Below are 25,215 nucleotides of genomic sequence, written 5' to 3' on the forward strand. Positions count from 1 at the left end.
GCACGGATGCACAAATGCACAGATGCTAGCCTCAACTGGAGGAAGCGGTGACAACCTTTCAGAGTGGTGTAAACAGTCCATTAGGAAACTGTAAATATTTAATTAGTGTATATTTAAAATTTTGCTGGCAAAATAGTAGCTCCTTTCTTGCAAATCTCTCAGGTTTCCTTTAAATCAGCCATTCTCAACCTGTGGGTCGTGGCCCCTTTGGGGGCCGAACAACCCTTTCACAGGGGTCGCCTGATTCATAGTAGTAGCAAAATGACAGTGATAAAGTAGCAACAAAAATAATTTTATGGTTGGGGGGTCACCACAACATGAGGAGCTGTATTAAACGGTCGTGGCATTAGGAAAGTTGAGAACCACTGCTTTAAATTATTGTTTTTTTAAGGCAGTAAAATAATGTAGTCCCATTCTGAAAATAAAAGGTAATTATTCCAGCTTCCAAAGACCAAAACAACTTTATTCACATTCCGCAGAGGGTTGGCGAGAAAGGAAATGATTTTCAAGGTTTCTGGAAGTTGTTATTTTCCTGCTAATGGTTACTTTCATTAGCAGAAAGAGTTTGGGGAATACGTATGGGATTTTTCTAAAACCAAATGAGTAGAAACTAAATACATTTAAATCATGTCTAGTCATGCGCACTAAAATAAAACTAATTTTGCTGCTCTCAGATGGTTACAGAGTTTTTTTCATTGTGAGCAGAAAATGTCTTTTCATGGCTAAAGTGAAGAATCAAGAATCACCATATATAATCATTGGAATCACCAGAAAATATATCCATAAAAGCAAAGCATAATACAATTTTACATCTGTAGAGCGACTTTGCTTCTTTACAATCCTCTTATATCGATTTAGTCCTGTGTGTTACGTTTATCATTGTTATTGTTAGGTGTTGTGCCCATTCATAATGACCCTATATACAACAGAGCAAAACATTGGCCGCCCCACGCCCTGATCACTATTAGAGCTTCATGACTGCCTGTTTTCACAGCCATGATGTCGGTCTGTCTCAGTTAGGGTCTCCCCTCTTTTTCGCTGACTCTCGACGTCACCAAGCATGACGTCCTTTCCCCAGACTGATTTGTCCTGATAGTTTGCCACTAATACACGAGGTCAAATCTCAACATCTGCACTTACAAGGAGAATTCTGTCTGTGCTTTCTCCAAGATGCATGTGCGTGTCCTTCCAACAGTTCATGATATTTCCAATATTCCTCTTTAAAACTATAATTCTAATGCATCTAGTTTTCTCCAGTTTTCTTTCTTCCCCGTACAGCTTTCACATGCAGATGAGGTGATGGAAAATAGCCCGGCTTGGGTCAGGCACACGTTAGTCTTCTAATGATATCTTTGGTCTATAATGCTATAAATAGGCCTTGTGCAGTGGATTTGTCCAATGAAATATAATATTTGATATTTTTGACTGCTGCTTCTGTGACTGTTGATTTTGAATTCAAGCAGAGTGAAACCTTGGACAAAATCAATCTTTGCTCTGTTTATCGCAAAGTCTCTTGGTTCCACAGTGAAGCTTTGGGTTTTCTTCCCTTTGAGCCATAGTCCAAACTGGAGGGTGTAGTCTTTGTTCTTCATCAGTAAGTGCTTCAGCATCCTCTTCACTTTCATCCAGGTTGGGTTGTTTTGTCTGAGTCTTTCAGGGTGCTAACGAGACTTCCTCTAATCTTGATACTGTGTGTTTCCTTCATATATTCTAGATTCTTGGATTATTTGCTCAGCATACAGATTAAAGAATTATGGTGAAAAGACAAAATCCTTTTGGACACTTTTCTTGACTTAAATCATATAGCTTCTTCTTGTTCTGTTTGAACTGCTGTCTATGTACAGGTTCTGCATGAGTACAATACCGTCTTCTGGAATTTCCATTCTTCACAACATTAGCCATAGTTTTTTATGATCCGTACAGTCCACGGCCTATTCATAGCCAATAAAATACATGAAAACATCTTTCTTGTATTTTCTACATTTAGCCAAGGACCATCAGACATGAGAAATTGTATTTCTTGTTCCTCATCCTCTTTGAAATCTACCTTGAATTTATAGCAGCTCTTTGTTGATGTACTGTTGCATGAATTTTTAAATTATCAAAATTTACTTGCATGTGATATTAATTATATTGTTTAATAATTTTTAGTTCTGCTAGATCACCTTAGTTTGAAGTAGATGCACAGTCAATTGGACAGAAAGCTGTCTTTCAAATCAGTTTGTTGTGATTTTTCAATTGGTATTCCATCAATTCTTGGAGTCTTTAAAATTTTTATTGACATATCATATAATGAAATATTTCAATAATATTAAAATAGTTGTGCAATCATGACTACAACTGATTTTAAAACATTTTCTCATTTTTTTTTACTCATCGTTATTAGCTTCACATTCCTCCCCTGTGTCAGTTCAGGTAGACTAGAGAAATAAATTCATTGACATTCACATATGTGTCAGAGAGTTTTATATCCAATGGAATTGCATATTAAGAAAACATCCTGGCCCAGACCAGATCAAGTTCCTAAGTTCAATATTATCCTATAAGTCCGATATTAGCCCATATGCCTGATATTATTCCATACATTCTTCTACAGACTCGCACAGCAAATGCAATGATGCTGAAAACAGGAAGATCACAGGCCAGTGGGTGAAAAATCTTGTGGAAGCATCTCAGTGCTTGCATGGGTCTCCATATGGCTCCTCCAGCTCCAGGGCTCTGGCTCCATCAGCTTGGCTCTATGTGGCTTGTCAACAGGAATTCCAAGCAGAGAGACTGTATGTCCTTAGGAAAAGTCCATGTCCACACATTAGCACCATTAGCTGTGATCTGGTTGACCGGCTAGACAACACCTCTTGGCATTAAATTGACAGGGGATTAGGTAACTGCCATATCCCCCAACCTCCCCGGCACCCCCCTAAGTAACTACTAATCCAGGAACTGTCTCTATAGATTCACCTATCCTGGATTTCATACACAGAAAACAAAGACAAGAACAAAACCAAAAAGCCTCACCACTGGTAACAAAGTAAACTAGAAAAATTATAGAAAAGCAATAGGAAAAAAGGAGAAAACATTAAAAAATCGCAGCAAATTTAAAATGGATCAAAAGGGAGCTTGAATGACAAGATGTTAACTTTTAACCAGACGACATCTACAATAACCCACTTTCTAAAGGACTCTGAGAGCAAGCTATCCGCATCCCTTGCCGTTCTCAATTGTCAGAGGAAATTCCCTGGAGGATTAATCCACATGGGAACCCTGCAAATGGATTTGGGGCTTTCACTGTCACCCATGATCTCTGCAAATGGTTGCTCAGAGTATAAATTCTAATGCCATTCCCTCCTCTGGTCTTTGATTTTATTATTTACAATTCTTTTGTGTGGACTTAGTTGACATCTACCTTAGATGGCTACTTGTTTTAGAACAGTGGTTCTCAACCTTCCTAACGCTGTGACTCTTTAATATAATTCCTCATGTTGTAGTGACCCGTCCAACTAAAAAATTATTTTTGCTGCTACTTCATAACTATAATTTTGCTACTGTTATCAATCAAACGACCCCTGTGAAATGGTCATTTGACCCCCAGAGGGGTTGTGACCCACAGGTTGAAAACCATTGTTTTAAGACAAGACTTTAAGACTCCATGTGATATTCTTTCTGATAACTGGACATCATCTAATTTCTTCATCATACTTTGCTATAGCACCCATATCTTCACTGATCTTTTCATGAGGTCAGCTATCAATTAGGGACACATCACAGAAATTAATTATTCTTAGATTAGGGCTGAGATTAAGTGAAATGGAGCCTGGTTTGTCATTGATGACTTCCATGCAGCTTTGACTGTGTCCTTCAATGTCACTGATTCTTATCATATGGTATCTCTTGATGTGATGGAACAATGACCAAACCTTTTTGGTCCAAAGACTCTGTTTTCCTTCCACCTTTTAAAATATTTCTTTTGTCATTCGACATCTATCCATAAACCCTTCAGTAGTTCAATTGGAGGTTTAATGATTTCTTCAGTTCTTTCACTTAGAGAGAGTCTTCCCATTTTGTTTCTAGCTCCAGATCTTTGTACATTTCCTTATCATGCTTTACTTTGACTTTGCGCTACCTTTGAGATTGTGTGTTCTGCCATTTTACTTCATTATTCCTTCCATTTGCTGTAGACACTCTTCATTCAAGAGCAAGTCTCATCTTGTCTTTGGGCATTAGTAGTTAATGTGACAACGTTGTACTTACGATCATCTCTAAATTCATGAATGATATAATTTAGGTTGTGTTTTGGCTTTCATTAACTTTTTTCCATTTCTGAAAGTGTATGTGAACAACTGTTTCATAGCTGGTCCCCGTTTTGGTGAACGATATTGATTATTTCTCTATTGGCTCTTCTAGCAGATACAGTTACTTTGATATTCATTCCTTTGTCCAGGTGTAGAGTTGCCGTTGGCTGTTGGGAAAGGGTCTTTTCCATGAAGAAGGCATCGGTCTTGCAAGGTTCTTTCCTGCCATCGCCAGCTTCATTTCTGCCCACCATATTGCACAACTGCTCTTCCTTATTCTTTGTTTCTAAATGTCACATTTCAGTTACCAGTAATTATCAATGCATCCTGATCCCATGTTTGATCAATTTTAGGGCGAATGAGTGGTCGAATTCTTCAGTCTCTTCATCACTGGCTTTAGTGGTTGGTGCATACATTTGAAAAATAGTTGTAGTAACTGGTCTTCCTTATAGGTCTATAAATATTGTTCTACTGTAGACAACATTGCACTTTAAGCTGTTCTTGAAAAAAAATTTTCTTTTTTTTGAAAAAAAATTTCTTTGACAATGAATGTTACACCATTCTTCTTGAAGTTGTCATTATAAGCCCTATGATTAAAAATGGCCAATAACAGCATTTCAGTTCAATAATGCCAAGGATACCAATCTTTATGCATTTCTTTTTTTCCACTCAAATTTCCTAAAATCCATCCTTCATATATTCCATGCCCTTATTATTATGTTTGCAGGGGTATTTTCAATATATTTTCTGATATTAGGACTGCCAAACTCACCAAGCCCATGGTCTTGGAGACAGATTAACAGAAGCCTTCCAGTGGATTATTAGGTATAAAGTTGAGATGGGGCACCCTTAGCTCTCTATCTTTTGGTTCCTAGACCTGTAACCCTTCTGCAGAGAGATAATACCATATATTTGGATGCTTATTGAAATCATATATCTACATACTTCAGACAGAAATCCAACCACTTAAGGTCTTATTTCTTGGCTTCTACCTTGACTGAACCTTTCGCAGGATGTTTCAATTAAATTCATGTAGCTGTATCCATGCAGGACAATGATATGACCAATAAATTCTATACAAACAGTTTTATCATTTCTCTTTTATGAAAAATGGTTCAAAGGCAGTTTGCGTAGGATACTTTGGTCAGAAAGCAGATTTACTAAGTCTATGAATGATAGCCCTAACAGAATTACCTAAACAGGGAAGCCATAGAATATGTACATATATTTGGGAATCTAGATGTATGGATGGAGGAACTCAATAGACTACCACGTAAGAATCATCCTGCTGCCTCGCAAATCCATCTGGTCTCCCTTCCCACCAGCCCATTAGACAATGGTGGGTTTTGGGGGTGGGGGGTGGACTCAGCATCAGCCTCGGCTTTCTTTAATGTTGCTACGCCAATGCATTCTTAGGTGAAGAGCAGAGTAAGGCTGGCCTTGATGCATGGGGACATTGCAATGGTAGCGGATCTAGACTTTCATGGTATCTAATCTTAATTTGTTCTTCTCTTCCTCCAATTTTATGAGGCGTTCCCTGTGGCCACTGGGATGGTTAATTTTATGTGCTAACTCGGGTTTAACCTGCTATTTTGTTTAATAGTGTAATGTTTCCTTGAACATCAGTTTTATGTTATGCAGGCATCCAGTTCATGTTGGTCTGTCTAGATCCCAAAGTCACTTCACACTACTCTCTCTGGTTACCCAGGAGCAGGAATTACTTTTGGAAAAGAGGATAATAAATGCAGAAGAGGATGTGGCTTTACTTGAAATACCTAGGAGGCTGTGCTGTGATTCTCTGATTAGGTTTTGCCAGAGGTGCCTCTAGATTATCTGCCTTGGAATTGTGAAGTTTAATTGACTTTGATAGATCAAAAGAGTCATGTGCAAAGGAAGCTTGCAACACAGCCTGGACCTTTTGGAGCTGTTTTGTGGTCTGGGCTTCATTCAGAAATACAGGCCACTTTACATGTAGCCCAAATCCCATATGAGAACACCAATTAAAGTATTCCATTTTCGGAGTCTATGTCCTATGGCCACTTCCCACATCATTGTTGCATCTGGTAGGATCCTAATAAAAAACAGAAGGCACATTCCAATGATCATAATTTGCAGCCAGGGGCTATCAGGTTGAGCCCGACTTGTGGCTGTTCTATGTATGTTCGAGCAGAACTGTGTTCTACAGGTTTTCACATTGTGGACGTTTTGAAGGTTGAACACCGGATCTTTCTCCTGAGGAACCTCTGACTAGACTTGCACTTCTAAATTTTGGATTTCATAACAGTGTGTTAGATGTAGCACCCTAAATTAATTTGAGGAGGGTTCATTTAAAAGGTGTGAGTTGATTATAAGAGAGTTATTAGGGACAGTGCATGGAGCAGGAACTGGGAAGGTCAAAGCTGTGGCCACGCCTAAATCCAAAGAGTGGAGGAAGGGCAAATGGACAGAATTGTGTTGAGAGGAACTATGTCCTTCATTTGAAGGTCACAGAAGACTGAAGGAAGTCTGTGAAGGGAGATCAGAGGCATAGGTCAATTCCAAGTGGAAACCAGAGGACAAGGAACCTGTAGAGGTGATTCACTCAGGACAACCTCAGGGAGAGATCAGTGGGGAGAAGGGGTGGAGACTATTCTGTGTGGGCAAATGGGAATTATTTATCATAGACCTGAAGTTGGAATTTTAGAGATTCTTTTCTGGAGTATGAATTTGAACAAGATGAAGATTATTATATATTCATATATTCTTAGCATGGTTCCAGCCTGCTTCAAAATAGGTGCTCAGTAAATAATTTAGTCTAACCCCAACACCTCTGTGTGACTTTGAGCAATCACTTGTATTCTTGGGTTGTCCTTTGCCTCATTTCTAAAATTGAGATACCAGCCTCCATCCTGTCACATTCATGAGGATATTGTAAAGGTCAAAAGAAAGTGAAGAAGTTAACAGCTGGAGGTGCTTTGAAAACTTTGAAGGGCTATACATACACACTACATTACTAACTTTACTTTACTTTAAAGTTACTTCCCTCTTATTCCCATCCACTATATGATTCATATAAACCTATTAACTTGGGTTTCATACTTTTCACAGAGGGTTTTCTTTCTGACTAATTAATCTCTTGGCTCTTTTATACAACGTTGAGCTTCAGAAGTTGGACTTTCTCCAAGAACATATTTATGCCTGAACTTGTCTATCCTTATTAAATTTGTTCTTAATTGTTCTTTTGCACTTCTCTGATACTCCCTGATTTTCCAAAGCTTTTTCTTTGTAGATTTAATTTTCTCCTCCTTTTATCCTACTATATTGTCAATTGATGTTGTTAAAGACCCCCTGGTCAGGTCGGCTTCATATTGACTCCATGTACGACAGAAGGTAACACTGTGCCATCCCCACAGTGGTTGCAATTTCCGAGCCCATTGTCGAAGCCACCGTGCTACTTGTGTCCCTTCATCTTGCCGAGAGGCATCCTCCTCTCTGCTGCCCTCTCCTCTGCCAAGCACAGCGCCCTCCCCAGGTCTTGGATCCTCCTGATAACACGACCCAAGCATGTGCATCAAAGTCTGCCCATGCTCACTTTTTAGGGGTGTTCTGGATGTACTTCTTCCAAGACATCTTTATTTGTTCGTCTGGCGGTTCCCCGTATATTCAATCTTCTTTGCCAGCACCCTAATTCAAAGGCATCGATTCTTTTTCAGTTTTCCTTCTTCATTTGTTCAGGTTTCACATCACTTCTGGCCCACTGAAAATATGATTTGGGTTTGGCAGACCTTAGTCTTCAAGGTGGCAGCTTTGATCTTGAACACTTTTGGGAGATCATTTGCAAAGGATTTCCCCTTATGTTTGGTTTATTGACTGCAGCTATTAGGACCATTAAATGTGGAGCCTACAAAATGAAATAGTTGACAGATTCAATATTCTGTGTGTCACGATGTTGCTTATTGGTTCAATTGTGGAGATTGTTGTTTCTTTCATACTGAGTTGTAATCCCTACTGAAGACTTCAGCCTTTGATTTTCGACAATCAGAACTTCAGGCCCTTTTCACATTCAGCAAACTCGATTGCATTCTTTGCAAATAGAATCCAGCTTCTCAGATGATATGGTCAGCACATAGATTGAATAAGTAGAAAAAACAGAAAGACGACCTTGATGCACACAGTCCTTGATGGTAAGCCTCTTGGCTTATGTACAGGTTCTGCTTGAGTACAATTAAGTGCTCTGGAATACCCATTCCTCTCGATGTTTTCTGTAATTTGTCATGATACACATGGCCGAATGCCTTTGAATAATCAAGTAAACATATTTTTGGTATTCTCTCCTTTCAGCTAAGATTCATATAACATCAGCAATGATATATCTTATATGTTCTCTTTTGAATTTGACTTGAATTTCTGGACATTCTCTTGATGTACTCCTGCAACTGTTTTTGAATTATCTTCGGCAAAATGTTAATTACATGAAATATTAATAATATTGTTCAATAATCCCTGCATTCTGTTGGGGTATTTTTCTTAGGATTAGACAAAAAAAACTGGGTTAACCAGTAACTGTCCTCCAAATGACTTGGCACAGACAAGTATCCGCCTCCAGTGTGGCATCTGTTTGTTGAAAAATTTAAATTTGTATTCTGTCAACTCCTGGGCCTCATTTATATTTCGATTCCCCTCCCCCCAATATCTTCAGTGCATCTTGGACCTCTCCTTTCTGAACCTCCAGTTCTTGATCATGTGTGCCTCCTGAAGTGATTGAGCGTCCACCAATTATTTATTTGGTCCAGTGACTGTATGCCTTTCTTTTTCTTTAGCTGCTTCTTGCATAATTAAATATTTCGCCAATAGAATCATTCAGTATCACAACTGGAAGCTCGTGGTTTTTATTTATTGTTTTCAGTTCTTTGAGCTTGAGAACTACCCTTGGGTACTTTTTCCTTTGGGGTTTCAGACTAGAGATCATAGCCAATTTTAGTATAACATGTTACTCTGCCTTCTCAGCTGCCCTTTGAAATCTTTTGTTCAGCTCTTTCACTTCATCTTTTCATCCACTTTAATTTTTCTGTGTTTAAGAACAAGTCTATTCTCATGTCTCTTTTGGTCTTTCTGTGTTAGACTGGCTTCTTTAGAGAAGCAAAAAGAGTGGCACATGCATACAAATTCATATCAAGGGAAAGACTCACACTGGTGTAGAAGTCGGCAAGTTGTGACTGAGCCCCAGTGGGTGCCCAGCCTTTGGTCAGATGTTCAACTTGAGGCTTCTCCTGACTTCACGAGCTGATGGACAGGAATCCCACAGGGTAGTGACTGCAGGGGAAGATGAATCCAAGGTCAGTAATTCAAGCTGGTGACTACAGAGGCACATGGATTCAAGGTTGGCATGTCAGATGGCAGGTCAGATGATAGGCTTCTGATGGTTTCAGGCAATATGGAAGGTCATTGGCTCAAATCCAAAGAACTAGAGGTAGATAAACCAGATGCAAGATCTAGTCCCAGCAAAAAGCAACAAAGAATCTGCTTTTACAAGAAGTAGCCCCACACCTCTGAGGCAACTGCCTTTGGGGTGCATCGGGGCTGTGACTCAAGGAAGGGGTTGCATCCACCCCAATCTTCTTTAACTGCTTGGAGACTCACACAGATCCCATTTTGCAGTTGCTTGTATTGTGTGAGAGCACATCATGGGGGGTCCGTCACTAGGCCTTAACTGCCAACCCACTGAGAATCCTGGCCCTCAACATATCTATCACACTTTATTTCTTGCCTTTTTAATGACTTCATGTGTAATATTTTTTAAGTCATCACACAACTTGTCTGGGCATTGTTATTTATGAATCAAATCTACTCTTGATCTAGTCTCTAATTTCTGATGGGATTTGCTCAAGGTCATAGTTTTCCTTCATAGATTTTTTGTAGCTTGAATGTGCACATGTGTAGTGGATGGCCTGAGGATCCAAGATGATGAATTTGATAATTATTTTCTATAAAAACTTTTTCTGTAGGCACTTTTGTTTATACTCTTTTTCATGATGCTATGTTATTTAAAAGTGTTTGAAGATATAAGACTCATGGGATAATAATGATACTCTTATTTAGTTACTTCAACAGTTCGGTGAAGGTGGTACTATTACAACCTCCATTTTACATGTGTGGGCTCTGGAGCTCAGGTATGCCTAGTGACTTTTTCAAAGGCACAGAGCTCTTAAGTGGAAGAGCCATTTTTCAAACTCAGATTCACCTAATGCTAAGGCTTGTTCTCTCTAATAGTTTAGCGTGTATGTCTTCAAATTCTGTGTTCTTTGTCATATCCCTATTAATTTGCAGCCCTTTGACCCATTTTATTATTTTGTTTTATATTACATTAATTTCTCACTGTGGGCATGCATTTTATAGTTATTTACATATACTTTGCACACACATCTATTCACTAACATTTATATTTCATTGTTCCATCTTTGACATCTTTTTTGGTGGACTGCTACTGTTTATTTTTGCTTGAATACTTCTTGTATTTTAACAGGACTCTTCCTTCCTTTTGCACATTTCTTTCTGTTTGCCACATGGCGTGTGAAATTGGACTTATCTTTGCCATGGTTGTTTGCTTTTGCCTTCTGATCAATAAAGCATAAAGAGAATAAATCTAAATGCCTTTTCACTAATCATAGCTCACCCTCTCTTAGTCCAGAAGAGCATTCGACTGTGTTCCTGCTGCTTTCCAGAGCCATTAAACACATAAACAAAAATGAGTCATTTCAATGAGACAAAGCACTTTCTTGGAAGAAGGCTGCAAATCAAGTCTTGCCAATCCCCTGCTTCTCTGGCATCACTTGGTTCCATAAAGATAACTCCCATGTCTTCACAGGTTCGCTTCCCTCACCTGCTTCCCCATGATTTTATTCTGTTGTTTCTGGTGCACTAATATAATAAATAAGGAGGGGCGGGGGAGGAAAAACCCACCAAAACAAAACAAGAAGGAAATAAATAAAAATTTTGGAAAAGGTGGGAAAAAAGATGATCATGGTATTACCAGAGAGAATGATGATCAGCATTTTTGTGTATATGACACTTAACAGGTATGATTGGCATTGACTGTCATTTAATTATAAGAATAACTATCATTTTTACCAAAAAGATGTCCAATAGATAATGCTGTGTATTTGAGAGGACTTCAAAAAGTTCATGAAAAAAATGGAATTAAAAGATAATCTTAATTCCATGAATCGTTTGAACCGCATAGGGATCCCTAATGGTGTCGTGGTTATGCGCTGGGCTGCACGCCACATGGTCGGTAGTTCGAAACCACCAGCAGCTCCGCGGGAGGAAGATTGGGCCCTCTACTCTCATAACCAGTTATAGTCTCAGAAATTCCACAGGGAGTCACTGTGCGTCAGCATTGACTCAAGGGCATCGAGTTTGGTTTTTCTGAAGCCCATGTCCACAGCTATACCTACAATTATCTGTCTCTATAGATTTACCTTGGCACTCTTGGACATGCAGAAAATTATCCATCACCTCTTTTACCCTACTTCCTTGCTATGACTCATATGATCTACATTAAAGAACATCCAGCTTGTTTCTTTGTCTGCGCTCCCCCTGCCTGTTGCTCTGTTTGTCTTTCTCCGCCTTGTCCTCTTTATGCTGATTGGCTCTAGTGTTGAGGGGAGGAAAAGTAGGAAGAAAATGTTCCCTAGTTGATTAATTGCAAACTGCTAAATGACTTCAACTTAACTTATATTTTCCTCTCCTTTCTGGGATATACATATGTTGGAAATTTGTCCACAATTTTGTAAATATTAGTGGATTCTAAATTCCTACAGGGATCTGTTATTGGATTTTTTAAAGATTGTTATTACTTTTTAAGTGGAAATAATGATTAGTGTAAAGACAGGTCTATTCTAATCATCCATTTGAATTTTGCTAAATCAAACATTGAAAGATAGAATAAGTTGGGACCATGTTGTTGTAGCCTAAACACACAGCACAGGACCCATAAAACATCGAGAAATTAATAAATTGTTCAGAAATAAAATAACCATTTAATATATGTTTCCATTTAAAAATTGAAGATACTTTGTTTATAGCCATGCCATGGTATGTTGCTAGGGGTTTTGAGTTGGTTCCGACTCTTAGTGATCCTTTGTACGGGGTAATGGAACATTGCCTTGTCCTGCGTCATTCTCACAATTGTTAAGGTTGAATCCTGGGTTGCAACCACTGTGTCAGTTCATCTTGTGGAGGAGGGGCTTCCTGTTTTTAGCTGTTCCTCTACTTGATCAAGTCTGATGTTCTTTTCCAAGAACGTTCTCTGCTGAGAACATGTTCAACATATGTGAGACAACGTCACCCATCCTTGCTTCTCAGGAGCCTCGGCTCCTTCAGGATGCATTTGTCTGTTCTTTTGGCAGTTCTTGGTACGTTCAGTATTCTTCTCGAGCATCATTCAAAAGCACCCATTCTACTTCTGTCTTCTGAAGTCAGTATTCTTCTTTCACATGCATGTGAGGTGATATTGAAATGGATAGACTTGGGAGGAAGATGAAGTCCAGAACACTTCACTTTGCTCATTTGGAACCTGTGCGTAGATAAAGAGGTGACTGTCCAAATAGCACCAGGGAATACTGCATGGTTAAAATTAAAAAAGTTATGTGTCAGGGTTGTATCCTCTCACCATATTTATTCAATCTGTGTGCTGAGAAAATCATTAGAAAAACTGGATTATATGAAGAATGTGGCATCAGGATTAGAGCAAGGCTTATTAATATCCTGGCATATGCAGATGATACAACCTCACTTTCTGAAAGTGAGGAGGACTCGAAGCACTTGCTGATGAAGATCAAGGATTTCAGCCCTTAATATGGCTTACCAATTATTATAAAGAAGCCCAACATCTTCACAACGTAACCAGTAGGTTTGCGACGGAATCATGATAAATGGAGAAAGATTGAAGTTAAGGATTTCATCTTGCTTGGATCTATAGTCAATGGTCATGGAAGGAGCAGTCGGGGGAGCTGAGGAACATCATATTGGGTAGATCTGCTGCACAAGCCCTCTCTATAGTCTTGCAAAGCAAGGATGCGACTTGGAGGGCAAAGTTGCACCTGACCCAAGCCTTCGTATTTTCAGTAATCTCAGATGCCTGGGAAAGGTGGACATTGCATGCACAATGGCATACCAAACCCAAGCCAAATTCACTGCCATCTAGGAGATGCCGATTCATAGCAACCTTACAGGCCTTTGTGAGTTTCATACTGTGACTATATAGGAGCGTAGAAAGCCCTGTGTTTCTCCCAAGGAGCTGCTGGTGGTTTCAAACTGCCAAACTTGCAGACCACATGTGTAACCACTGGGCCACCAGGACTTGTACACAATGGCATAGAAGAGATTAAAATTTTTCACCATGCCTTCAATATGAATTTCCCAGTAAAACTTCAATATAGAAAAGACATTATTTCTTTGAATAAGTAAGTTTTAGGTTAACATTTAATACATTTTAGAAAGAGAATACTAAGAATTTTTGTTCAAATAAGATATTTTTAAGGATAATTAAACTATCAATAAGTGGCTTGTACTGGGGTTATCAATGGTTAGATTTCCTTTCTCCTTACCATAGTTGCTTTTTGCTGTTATACATCATTCAGGGATATGTTCCACTGTGGAAGACTTAAATGACAGCTATTTGTCTTTCTTACCATCTCCAACTTCTCTGTACCTCTTAATCCTTCAAGAAAGTGATAATCATGTTAATGAATTTTCTGCTGTCTTACAGGATGGAAAGAGGGAGTCAAGTTCATGTACCTGCTTGAAGGGACCCAAGCTGTCAGAAATAGGGACAATTGCTTGGATGATCACACTTAGTGATGCCCTCCACAACTTCATTGATGGCCTGGCGATCGGAGCCTCCTTTACCTTGTCTCTGCTTCAGGGACTCAGCACGTCCATAGCGATCCTCTGCGAAGAGTTTCCTCACGAGCTGGGTAAGAGTCGCTGCTTCGTGCCTTGAGTGCAGTGGGTTTTGAGAGGGCTCCAGAAAGTTTGTGGAACATTTTGTTACGGTCCCTCCCCCTGCTGGTTGAATAGTGTCACTGAAATGACAGACGAGTGTCTCACGTGTATGTGCTCCATGACTTGACTCTCCACGATCAGCACTTGAAAAGGAAGTCTGGTCGCCACGCACCACAGGTGGTTGTGCCACCGATGGCACCGTGGGAGCAGCCGGGCAGATGCCCAGAGACAAACGGCCATGAGATGTTCAGGAATTGCGTTCAGGTCACCTTTTGTGAAAGCAGCAGGCCACCTAGCACGACAAGTTTCCGGCACGGATGATGGGCAGTCTTGTGAAGATGGAAGGCGGCAGTTGACTTTGGAATAAGAGACACGTCTAGTTACTGACTCTCAGCCCATGACCGTTGAATTGCACTCTGTCTACGAGTATTTAATTAAAGGCCCTCTTGTACTTCAGGGGGCAAGTTCTCCGAGTCTTGCTGGTGTATGACAGTGAAGGAGCACTTGTGGGATTCAAATGGTCATAATTGATCTCATGAAAAGTCGGAACAAAGTTCACCTGATAGTTTCTTCTTCTCGCAGGCGACTTTGTGATCCTCCTCAACGCGGGAATGAGCACTCGGCAGGCTTTGCTGTTCAACTTCCTCTCTGCGTGCTCCTGCTACCTCGGTCTGGCTTTTGGCATTTTGGTGGGCAACAACTTTGCTCCCAATATCATCTTTGCACTGGCTGGAGGCATGTTCCTCTACATTTCCCTGGCAGACATGGTAGGATATGAAACGCTTTTACTTCTCTTTAATTTAAAGCTTAGACAGGCGCATCTGGAGTATTCTGATTTTCACAATGTACCGGGTCTTTGTTTTTTTGTAATTAAAAAAATTCTCAGTTCAATAGTTACCCTTTTTGGAGTAGTTTGCACTGCGTAGTTTAAAAAATTACTTTCTGTGGTTTCTTAGCCTACTTTCTTACTGATTCATGAAGAAATGATTGATTTTTGTAGAATTAGAGAGACTTTTCCGTGAGTCCTTTGGCCTGATGGTAGGATAAACCGTATTTTCTATTGTCTGGTTGCCAGCAGCCTCTGAGCCAGCCCCTGACTCAAAGGAATCCCATTTATAATGGAGCCACCCCCACCCCTCCCCACCCAGTCCTGTGTTAGCCCCATGACAGATCAGACTGTTGAGGACCATAGGGTTTTATTGACTAATTTTTGATCCAACGCCACTAGGATTTTTCTCCTACTCCGTGTTCGGCTGAAGGCTCTGCTGAAATCTGCTCAGTATAGAGCAACATGCAGTCCATGACTACCTCCTAGATGGTGCTTATGCACGAGGTGCATTGACCTGGACTCCAACCCAGGTCTCCTACATCTAAACAGCCGATGCACTTGTCTTCTGTGGCCATGTGTCTCTAAAGGATTTCCCCTTGCCTTTTGTGAGGATACCACATTCAGAAGAGCAGATAGAACGTTATTATTTTTTAAAGCATCTAAAGAGTGAGGCCTCTTGGGCTAACCTAAAACTGGTAAACCACATTTGTAAAATTAAAACTGGGCAAAGTTGATCTGGATGATTATACATCTATATCTATGTTTATGCCCGTGTGGCGTCTATCCTTTCTTGTATCTGAATGTATGTGTGTATGTAAGAGAGGTATTGTATCTGATGGTCCTTTGTGTGTGTCTGCGTTATGAAGTCCTATCAATGGTCCTGTAGATTAGCAACAGAATTGACTTATGGACAGTTTTCTGGAACATGAAAATATAAGGTGTATGAAAGTGAAAGAACGTGAACATCACAGGAGGTTTCCTTTGTATTTGGAATGGACTAGGTACTACATACATAGTTCAATGACTCAATTTCCTGCACCTTCATTCTTGGCTGCAGCTGGGGGCTGCCACCCTCCATTTGTCTGTGAAGCCGGTCCTGAGAGGAAGGACTTTATTTGTTCAAATCACTGCTATCATGCTGGTTTTCTGCACAATCACTGTTTCATTCCATCTTTATGCAGAGTCACTATTTCTTTCTCACAAAGGACAGGACCTGCTGTGGTTATCCAGTCTGAGGAAGCAGCCACAATAAAGGATGCTGTGCACCTGGAGAGCAGTTGTGCACTTTTAAAAATGGCGGCACATCCCTCACTCATTTTGTCCTAGCAACAGTTTCCTAAAGCCAGGCACATGAATTGACGGTGGATTTGGCGAAGCTCTAAGATAATTAACAAAGTGCAGCGCAATTCAATCTATAGAGCAAACACTTTCAGAATGCATTTTGCAGAGGCGTTACTTAGAGGTCTTTGCGCACAGCCTTTCCAGGAGACGTTCTCTGCTGAGCAAAGGTGGATTTTAGGTAAAGGGCTTTGGGTTTTAGTTGCTGTCACTCTAACAAAATGACCATTTTCAATCCCAGTACATGAGATATTGAAAAACTGAATGTTTTTGTGAGGGTAGAACACGCAGAAAGGAATAAAATGGAAGAGATCACACACATAATGATTTCAAAAAGTATTCAATTAACAACTGTTTTTAGATATTCCTCTACCAAATTTATTGATGATAGGGATAGATTTCCTTATTATGTTATCTTTGCTTATATATATTAATTAAAATATCATTTTATTGGGGGCTTTTACAACTCTTTTAACAATCCATAAATCAATTGTATCAAGCATATTTTTACATATGTTGCCATCATTCCTTTTAGATATTTACTTTCTACTGAACCCTTGGTATCAACTCTTCTTCCCACCCCATCCCCTGAGACCACTTGATAACTTATAAATTATTATCATTTAAAATTTTTTATTAATGAATCTTTTTATTGGGGCTCATACAACTTTTATCACAATCCATACATACATCAATTGAGCAAAGCCCCTTTATACATTCGTTGCACTCGTTATTCTCAAAATTCGCCTTCCACTTGGGTTCCTGGAATCAGCTCGATTTCCTTTTTTCCCCCTCCCCTTACCTTCCCGCTCCGCCCTTCCCCCTGCTTCCTTAATAGTTTATAAATAATTATTTTATCTTATCTTACACTGCCCGGCATCTCCCCTTACCCACCTTCCCATTGCCCATCTCCCAGAGAGGAGGTTACACATAGATCTCCAAGATCGGTTCTCCCTTTCTCCACCCCCCTCCCTCCTGGTGTTGCCACTCCTACCGCTGGTGTTGAGGGGTTCATCCATCCTAGATTCCCTGTTTCCAGATCCCTACTACACCGCTGTACATCCTCTGGTATAACCAGGTCCACAAGGTAGAATTGGGACCATGATAATTGGGAGGGGAGGAAGCGTTCAAGAATTACAGGAAGGTTTTGAGTTTCATTGTTGCTACACTGAACCCTGAGTGACTCATCTCCTCCCCACTACCCCTCTGGAAGGAATGTCCAGCTGTCTACAGATGGGCATTGGGTCCCCATCACCCACTCCCCCTCATTCATGGTGATGTGATTCCCACCCCAAATTAGTATCATTTTTATATCTTACCTGACTGCTGTCTCCTTTCCCCCATAGTTTCTGTTGTTTGTCCCCCTGGAGGATGTGTGTGTGGTTAGATGTCGACCATTGTGATCAGTTCCCCCTTCCTTCTCTCTTGTCCCCACCTTCCCTCAACACTTCTGGTGTCAGTATTCCCATTCCTGTTCCTGGATTCCATGTGTTGTGAGCTCTTATCTCATATCTGTACCTGTGCACATGCTCTGGTCTACCCCACAGTGAAAGGCAACACTAGAGTCATGATGGGGCGGGGCGGGGGGTGTTGAGGAAGCCTCAAGGAATCAGAAGAATATTGTGTTTCATCAGTGCTTTATTGCACCATGGTTGTTGACTCATCCCTTCCCTGTGACCCCTCTTTGAGGTGATGTCCCATTGTCTACATGGCTTTGGGTCTCTGCTCCCTGGTACTCAACAATATGGTTTTTTTGTTTGTTTGGATCTTCTGATTCCTGTTACCCAATCCCAATGACATCTCTTAATCACACCGGCTGTTGTGCTTTTTCCATGTGGGCTTGTTGCTTCTGAGCTAGACGACTGCTTGCTTATCTTCAAGCCTTTAAAGACCCCAGATGATATAACTTTTGATAGCCAGGCACCATCTGCTTTCTTCACCACATTTGCTTATGCACCCATTTTGTCTTCAGTGATCGTGCCGGGAGGGTGAGCATCACAGAATGCCAGTTTGTTAGAACAAAGTGTTCTTTATGCTAAAAAATTTAACATCTAAGATCAATGATCAAGTTACCTGCACAGAAATCTATAAATGACTATTTCACGTTCTACCACAAGATGGCAACAGTGATCTAATAATCTATCTTTCTTCTAGTTTCCAGAGATGAACGATATGTTGAGAGAAAAAGTAACAGGGAGAAAAACAGATTTCACCTTCTTCATGATTCAGAACGCTGGAATGTTAACTGGATTCATAGCCATTCTTCTCATCACCTTGTTTGCAGGGGACATTGAATTGGAATATTAGGAAATGGAACCTGGTGCTGTTAACGGAGGCCTTTAATCAACAAAAACATCTCAAAAGGGATTGTTAAACTGGTCCTACTTAGTTAAAAGAAAATTTTGTTTTCAATTGTAGCTAAAGAAAAACAATGATTGCTTTTAGGTCAATGACATTTTTATTTGTAGTTGAAAGTGTTTCAAAAGGTTTGTAGTTCCAGTTTGAAGTGGTTGGTATACAGACTTTTGGTAAATGCCCACTTTTCTAATGCTACACTAAAGACTATTAAAAAACCATTATGAAGCAAGGGACATGCATTTGATAATTATACCAACATCAAAAGCCAGAGAAAAACACAAGATAGGAGCACAGGTCCAAGTGGTTTCCCAGGAGTTCTATTTGATTGAGAAGGACTGTGTTCTAATGCTTTCAAGGACAAGTTCATCAGGCTGTGTACGAGGAACTAAGGGTATACAGCACAGATGCAAATGATTTCAGGCCATAAGGGACCTAAGAGAGAAACATGGTTTCGCTTTTATTGTTTTATATGCATTTCAGTGAGAGATCCACAGGATTGTTTTGGAAACCATCTGATAAAAGTATGAGCCAATAAAATGTTAAAGTCCTACTAAGTTCAGACTTCATCTGAGGCTTTGTGTGACCTCCAGCAAACTTTACTAGAAAGGGCTTTGTTCCTCTCCACTTACGTGATGGTTGCAGTCATTGCAAGTAGCAAATATGATGGCACGCTGGTGGATGTAGTTGATTTATAAAGGGGTAGACTATGGTGGTATGTTGAAAGAAATGGAATGCCTTTTTAAGCAATCTACTTTTAAAGATGAGCGCAATTATTTAGCAAAGGTTGTTTTTGTTTTCGTTGTTTTCAATCAATGCAAAGCAACAGCTGGGTTGCTGTGTACCCAGAACTGATTAATTAGACAGCATACATTCCTTATGGGGATTGGGAGAAGTTTATAAAAGGCTTATTGTGTGTTCTGTCTACATTTTTCCTATTTGATATAACTGTGCGTGGGGAAGTTGGGACTATATCTTTTGGAATTGTTATTAGACACCTTGGGATTGGCTCCAGCTCAGGGCAACTCTCTCTACAAGGAATGAAAGGATACCCACTACTGGACCATCAACACGACCGATTGTGTATTGGACCCTGTGGTTCCTATGTTAACTCAGCAGATACAGGAACCTGGTCTAAATTTGAACATCCTAACCTGAATTTATCATCCCAAATTAGGGAAAGAGATTTGGTAATCAGGAAACTAATGGGTAAAAGCCAAAAATGATCTCAGGAATTACATTGCCCCATGAGCCATGAAATGCTTCACATGACAGTAATGGATATCTGATAAGCATTTAACATGTATGTTCATGTATATTTTGTGTTATGACTGACAATTAAAAATATTTTGACCAAATAGTAAATGCCTTTGAAATCATGACTTGCGTTATTTATTATTCCTGTATTATGTATTCTCTGGAATGCCTATCATAGATACTGGGAATGATGAGGAGCCCGGGTGGTGTAGTGGACGACAAGTTGGGCCGCTAACTGCAAGGTGAACAGTTTGAAACCACCAGCCACTACGCAGTAGATCAGGCTTTCTACTCTGATAAAAAGGATACACTGGTCCAGTTCTACCCGATTCTCCTGGGTTGCTCTGAGATAGAATGAACTTGGTGGCAGACAATGTAGTTTCTTGTTGATTTTGTTTCTTTATTTGAGATAAATAGGAAACTAATGATGTGTTTATTTCAAAGCTATTCAATAAGTGAATACTGTAAAGATGTATAATTATTCACAAAATTTAGTAAACGGAACGATAGAACTTTTAATATATTTCTCAGCATCATAATTCAAATGGAGTGATCCTTCTTGGGTCTTTGTTATTCAGTGTCCTACTATTACACACAGAAGAGGCGACTGGAAATACCATGGCATGCGTCAGGTGCACCTTAGTTCTCAAAGTCGCGTTCTTGCTTTTCAGCACTTTAAAGAGGTTCGGTGAAGCAGGTTTACCCAAAGCAGTGCATTGTTTCATGCCTTCGCTGCTGAGTCCATACGACGAAATCCTTGACAACTGGACTCTGTTTACCATGACTTCCTTGTTGGCCCATTTGCTAGGATTTTTGCCAATTTTAAATGGACTTGTAATCTATCCTGAAGGTTTCCATTCTTGATCTTCATCAGCAAGTGTTTCAGGCCCCCCTCACTTTCAGGAAGCCAGGTTGTGTCATCTGCGTATGACAGTTTGTTGATAAGCCTTCCTCCGATCTCGATGCCTCTTCCTGTTGTGCAAACTGATTATTTCCTCACATCATACAGACGAAAAAATATGGTGACAGGAAACAATCCTGGCACACACTTCGGATTTTAAACCACGCAGCATTTCTTTGTTCTGTCAGGCAAAACTGCCTCTTCTCCCATGGGCAGGTTCCGCAGGAGCACAATGAACTGTTCTAGCTTTTCCAGTCTCCTCAAGGTTACCCAGAGTTTATGACCCATACAGTCAAAAGGCTTTGTAGCGTCAATAAGATGCAAACATCTTTCTGGTACTCTCTGCTTTCAGCCAAGATCTACCTGACATCAGCAGTGATATCCCTTATCCACGTCCTGAGTCTGGCCTGAACCTCTGCCAGTCCCCTGGTTTTCAGCAACATTGTCCTTGTATATGATAACAAAGGCATTGCTCTATTATTTGAGCATTCTGTGCGGAGTCTTTCTCTGTGATGGATACAAATAGGGATCACTTCCTGTCAGTTGGCCAAGGCGTTGCCTTCTGAATTTTCTAGCATAAATAAGTGAGCGCTTCCAATGCTTCATCAGTTTGTTGAAACATTTCAATTGGTATTCTATCATGTTCTGGATTCATGTTTTTGACTCTTGCTTTCAGAGCAGCCTGAACTTGTTCTCTCAGCACCATTGGTTCTTGTTCGTGTGCTACCCCTTAAAATGGTGGAATGTCAACTAGCGCTTTTGGGTACAGTGACCCTTTATATTTTTTCCACATTTCCTTGATGCTTCCTGCATCATTCAATACTTTGCCCATAGAATCTTTCAATATTGTAACTTGAGTCTTAATTTTTTTCTTTAGTTCTTTAAATTTCAGAGATACTGAGCATGTTCTTTCTTTTTGGTTTTCTAATTCTACATCTTTGCACATTTCATTATGTTATTTGATTTTGTCTTCTCAAGCTGCCCTTTGAAATTTTCGGTTCAGCTCATTAGCATTCATTATATACGTGGTGTCCTCCAAATTCAAGTGGGGTGTAATTAAGATCATATTTTAGATACGGTGTATTTATTTTCATTTTCTTCACCTTCACTTTGAATTTACAAATGAGGCATTAATGAAAGGTCTGTTCCACAGTTGTCCCTAGGCTTGATTTTAGTTGCTGATATTGATCTTTTTCAAAATCTCTTCCAACAGATGTAGGCAATTTGATGTATGTGTATCCCAAGTTGAGACGTTCATGTGTATGAACTTTTGTGTTGTTGAGAAAGGGTATTTGATATGAGTATGTAGTTGGTCTTGCAAAAACTCTGCCAGGATATCTTGAGCTTCATTTATATCACCAAGTCCATATTTCCAGCTACCATTCCTTCCTTTTGTTTCCAACGGCTTAATACTAGTAACCATTGAGATCAATGTATCTTGATTGCATGTTTGATCAATTTCAGACTGAAGACATTGGTACACTTCTTCCATTTCTGCATCCATCACTAGCTTTAGGGGTTGGTGCATAAATTTGAATAGTAATTATATGACTGGTTTTCCTTGTGTGCACATAGATATAATTCTATCACAGACAGCATTGAACCTCAAGATGGATCTTGAAATGGCCTTTTTGACAACGACTGAAATGTTGTTTCTCTTATCTGTCTTTCCTTGCATACTAAACTGCATTATTTTATGATTAAATGGCCAATATCTATCCATTTCAGCTCACCAATGCCTAGAGAATCTTTATGCATTCCAATTCATTTTTGGTGACTTCTGATTTTCCTAGATTCATACATTTCAATTTACATTTTTTCATAATATCTGCAACATTTCTTCTCATTTTGAGTCATGTCCCTTCAACAAATGATGATTTCCAAAGGCGTGGTCCCATCCCCATCATTACGTTTGATCTGTTTTGAGAAGGCAGCATTCTTAGAAGGCCTTCCAACCTGATGGACTCACTTCTGACCCTTTTGCTGATAATGTTCTGCTTCTATGCTTGAAGCTTTCAGTCCCAACCATGCTGTCCATGAGGTTTTCAATGACTAAGTCCTTTGAAGGGGGTCACCTATCTCCTCTTTTTAGTCTCTTCTGAGTTTGTAAGCACCCCCTAATCCTATGCACTTAGGTTGACCCTGCCGGCCTGTGAGATACCAGTGATCTAGCTTCCTGCCTCACAGTAGCACAAGACTCAGGACTGCACAACAAACTGACAGACTCTGTATGTGGATTGCTCATGTCCTTCTTGCTACCCGTGCTATTTGTTTACCTTCTGGTCATTTCCTTCAACAATGAGTAAACATGCAATAGAGCATGAAGATGTGAGAAGCAAGACAACATTTGATACATTTTTGGAGGCTATGGATGTAAGTAAAATGAGGGAATGGAAAATCACGATTAAATTACAATTTTTCCTGCATACCTTTTACTTGAAAAAAGTGTGAACCTATCTGTCAAAATATACTTACACCAGTTGAATATTCTTTAATATTTTGTAAAAATAACTTTTATTGTGCATTGAAGAAGGCTTACAGCGCACATGATCAGTGGTGCATTAAACAATTTATGCCCATTTGGTTTCATCTCATTCATTGCAATACCTTCCATGTAATGTCACTGATCCTACTTCCTGTCTGTGTTTTATATTTCTCTTTAGTCTTTTTTCCCTAGCCCTTCTAAGTGTTGCCCTTGGGTGAAAACTGCCCTTTTGATCTCTTGATCTCACATGGTTGTTTATTGTAAGGTGTGCATTCCTCACGAGTGTTACTGTTCTCTCTGTACGCCTGTCTATTGTTTGGCTGAAATCTGAGCCATGTGAGTGAGCTTTGTTGTAGATAACATGAAGGGAGACAGCACATAGTCTTTGAGATTCCATCAGTTTCTCTCCAAACAGTAAGCCTGTTCCGGAAAGGGAAAATAGTTGCTTTCTATATTTTTGGAAATGAAAGTTATTGTAACAAATCCAGAAAGACTTCAATGCATTCTATATGGAAGCATCTGGTTTTGTGCTTGCATCATTAATTCTTTAACAATGCCCAGTAACAGCTGCCATGCACTGAGTAGTCTATCAGGAATCAGTAAACGCTGATTTACTGCTCCTGGATAGCAAAATACCCCCAAAAGCTTGAGGCTCACAACAGCAGGGTATTATTCTCATGATTGGTGTTCAGCTGCTCTAGCCTGGGTTCTGCTGGGTGACTTTGCTTCCAGTTGTAGGTCCTATAGGCACTGTATTGGGAGCTGCTGCAAAGTCACATGGCAAAGGACATGAATGTAGACATCTAAGAAAGGGAGAGAGTGAAGAAGTACACACTAATTTAATCTGCCACAAGTAGTCTTGCTAGTATTCTTTCATTTTCTCTCTTGTTTTTGTTGTTAGCTACTACTGAGTGGGCTCCTGCTAATGGTTACTCCATGGACAGTGGAAGGAAGGATTTCCCTGTCCCACATCATTCCTATGACCCATTACAGATTGGATATTGTGATTCATAGGGTGTCCATTGGCTAAAGTTTCAAAGTAGATCTTCCAGCCTTTCTTCGCAGTTCATCTTATGCTGGAAACACTGCTGAAACTTATTCATCATCATCACAACATACAATGAACCGCTGTCAGACAGATGTGGCTGCACATGAGGTCCATTGGCAAGGAATGCAAATCAGGTCTCCCACTGGAACATGAGAAAGGTGTTCTATTGAGATGATAAGAATTCTACCACTGAAACCCCTATGTCCCCTTGGTTTATCTAGTAGAATATTATATATATACATATATATATAATTTATCAGAAGTTTCCAGAGTCATCTGTTTTCTGATGCTTATACTCATAATATCTCTAATTTATTTATTTATTTATTTTTATATCTCTAATTTTTAATGAGTATTTTATTTTCTTTCCATTACCAATATCGATTATTCTGTGTGGTTATGTAATTATGTGGAAGCAATACTGGTTCATCCTCAGGAAGGATAATCCGATCCAGTTTGTAGGTATAACCTAGCCACGGTTCATTTTCTATAAAAATTGTTCAGTTTACCTAAACTGGACCATTATAAAATCATCCCTAAGTATCATTATTATAAAATCTCTGGACAGTTAGGAAGACATTCCTGAATTGAGTCTTTCTGATTTGCCACATCTAGAAGGATTTCTTTAAGTGGGAGTTAAGTTTTTTTAATGAATTGAGAAGAACAAAGACAGCACTCTGAGTTTACCCAATTATTAGTGTAGGTGTATTAACAAAGCTCCTTACTGAT

General features: G+C 39.7%; 1 protein-coding gene across 1 annotated transcript in view; it reads left to right on the forward strand.

Moving 5' to 3' along the window:
* SLC39A8 (solute carrier family 39 member 8) overlaps positions 1 to 20,176 on the forward strand; it is an 86,227-nt gene extending 66,051 nt beyond the window's left edge. Inside the window, exons 7-9 of the mRNA XM_075543987.1 lie at positions 14,038 to 14,245; positions 14,856 to 15,040; positions 18,595 to 20,176. Coding sequence (XP_075400102.1) covers positions 14,038 to 14,245; positions 14,856 to 15,040; positions 18,595 to 18,747 — 546 coding nt within the window. The 3' untranslated portion in view covers positions 18,748 to 20,176. The remainder of the gene's footprint in view (positions 1 to 14,037; positions 14,246 to 14,855; positions 15,041 to 18,594) is intronic.
* The last annotated feature ends 5,039 nt before the right edge of the window (positions 20,177 to 25,215 follow it).

Source organism: Tenrec ecaudatus, chromosome 3 (assembly GCF_050624435.1).
Source record: "Tenrec ecaudatus isolate mTenEca1 chromosome 3, mTenEca1.hap1, whole genome shotgun sequence".
NCBI lineage: Eukaryota > Metazoa > Chordata > Mammalia > Afrosoricida > Tenrecidae > Tenrec > Tenrec ecaudatus.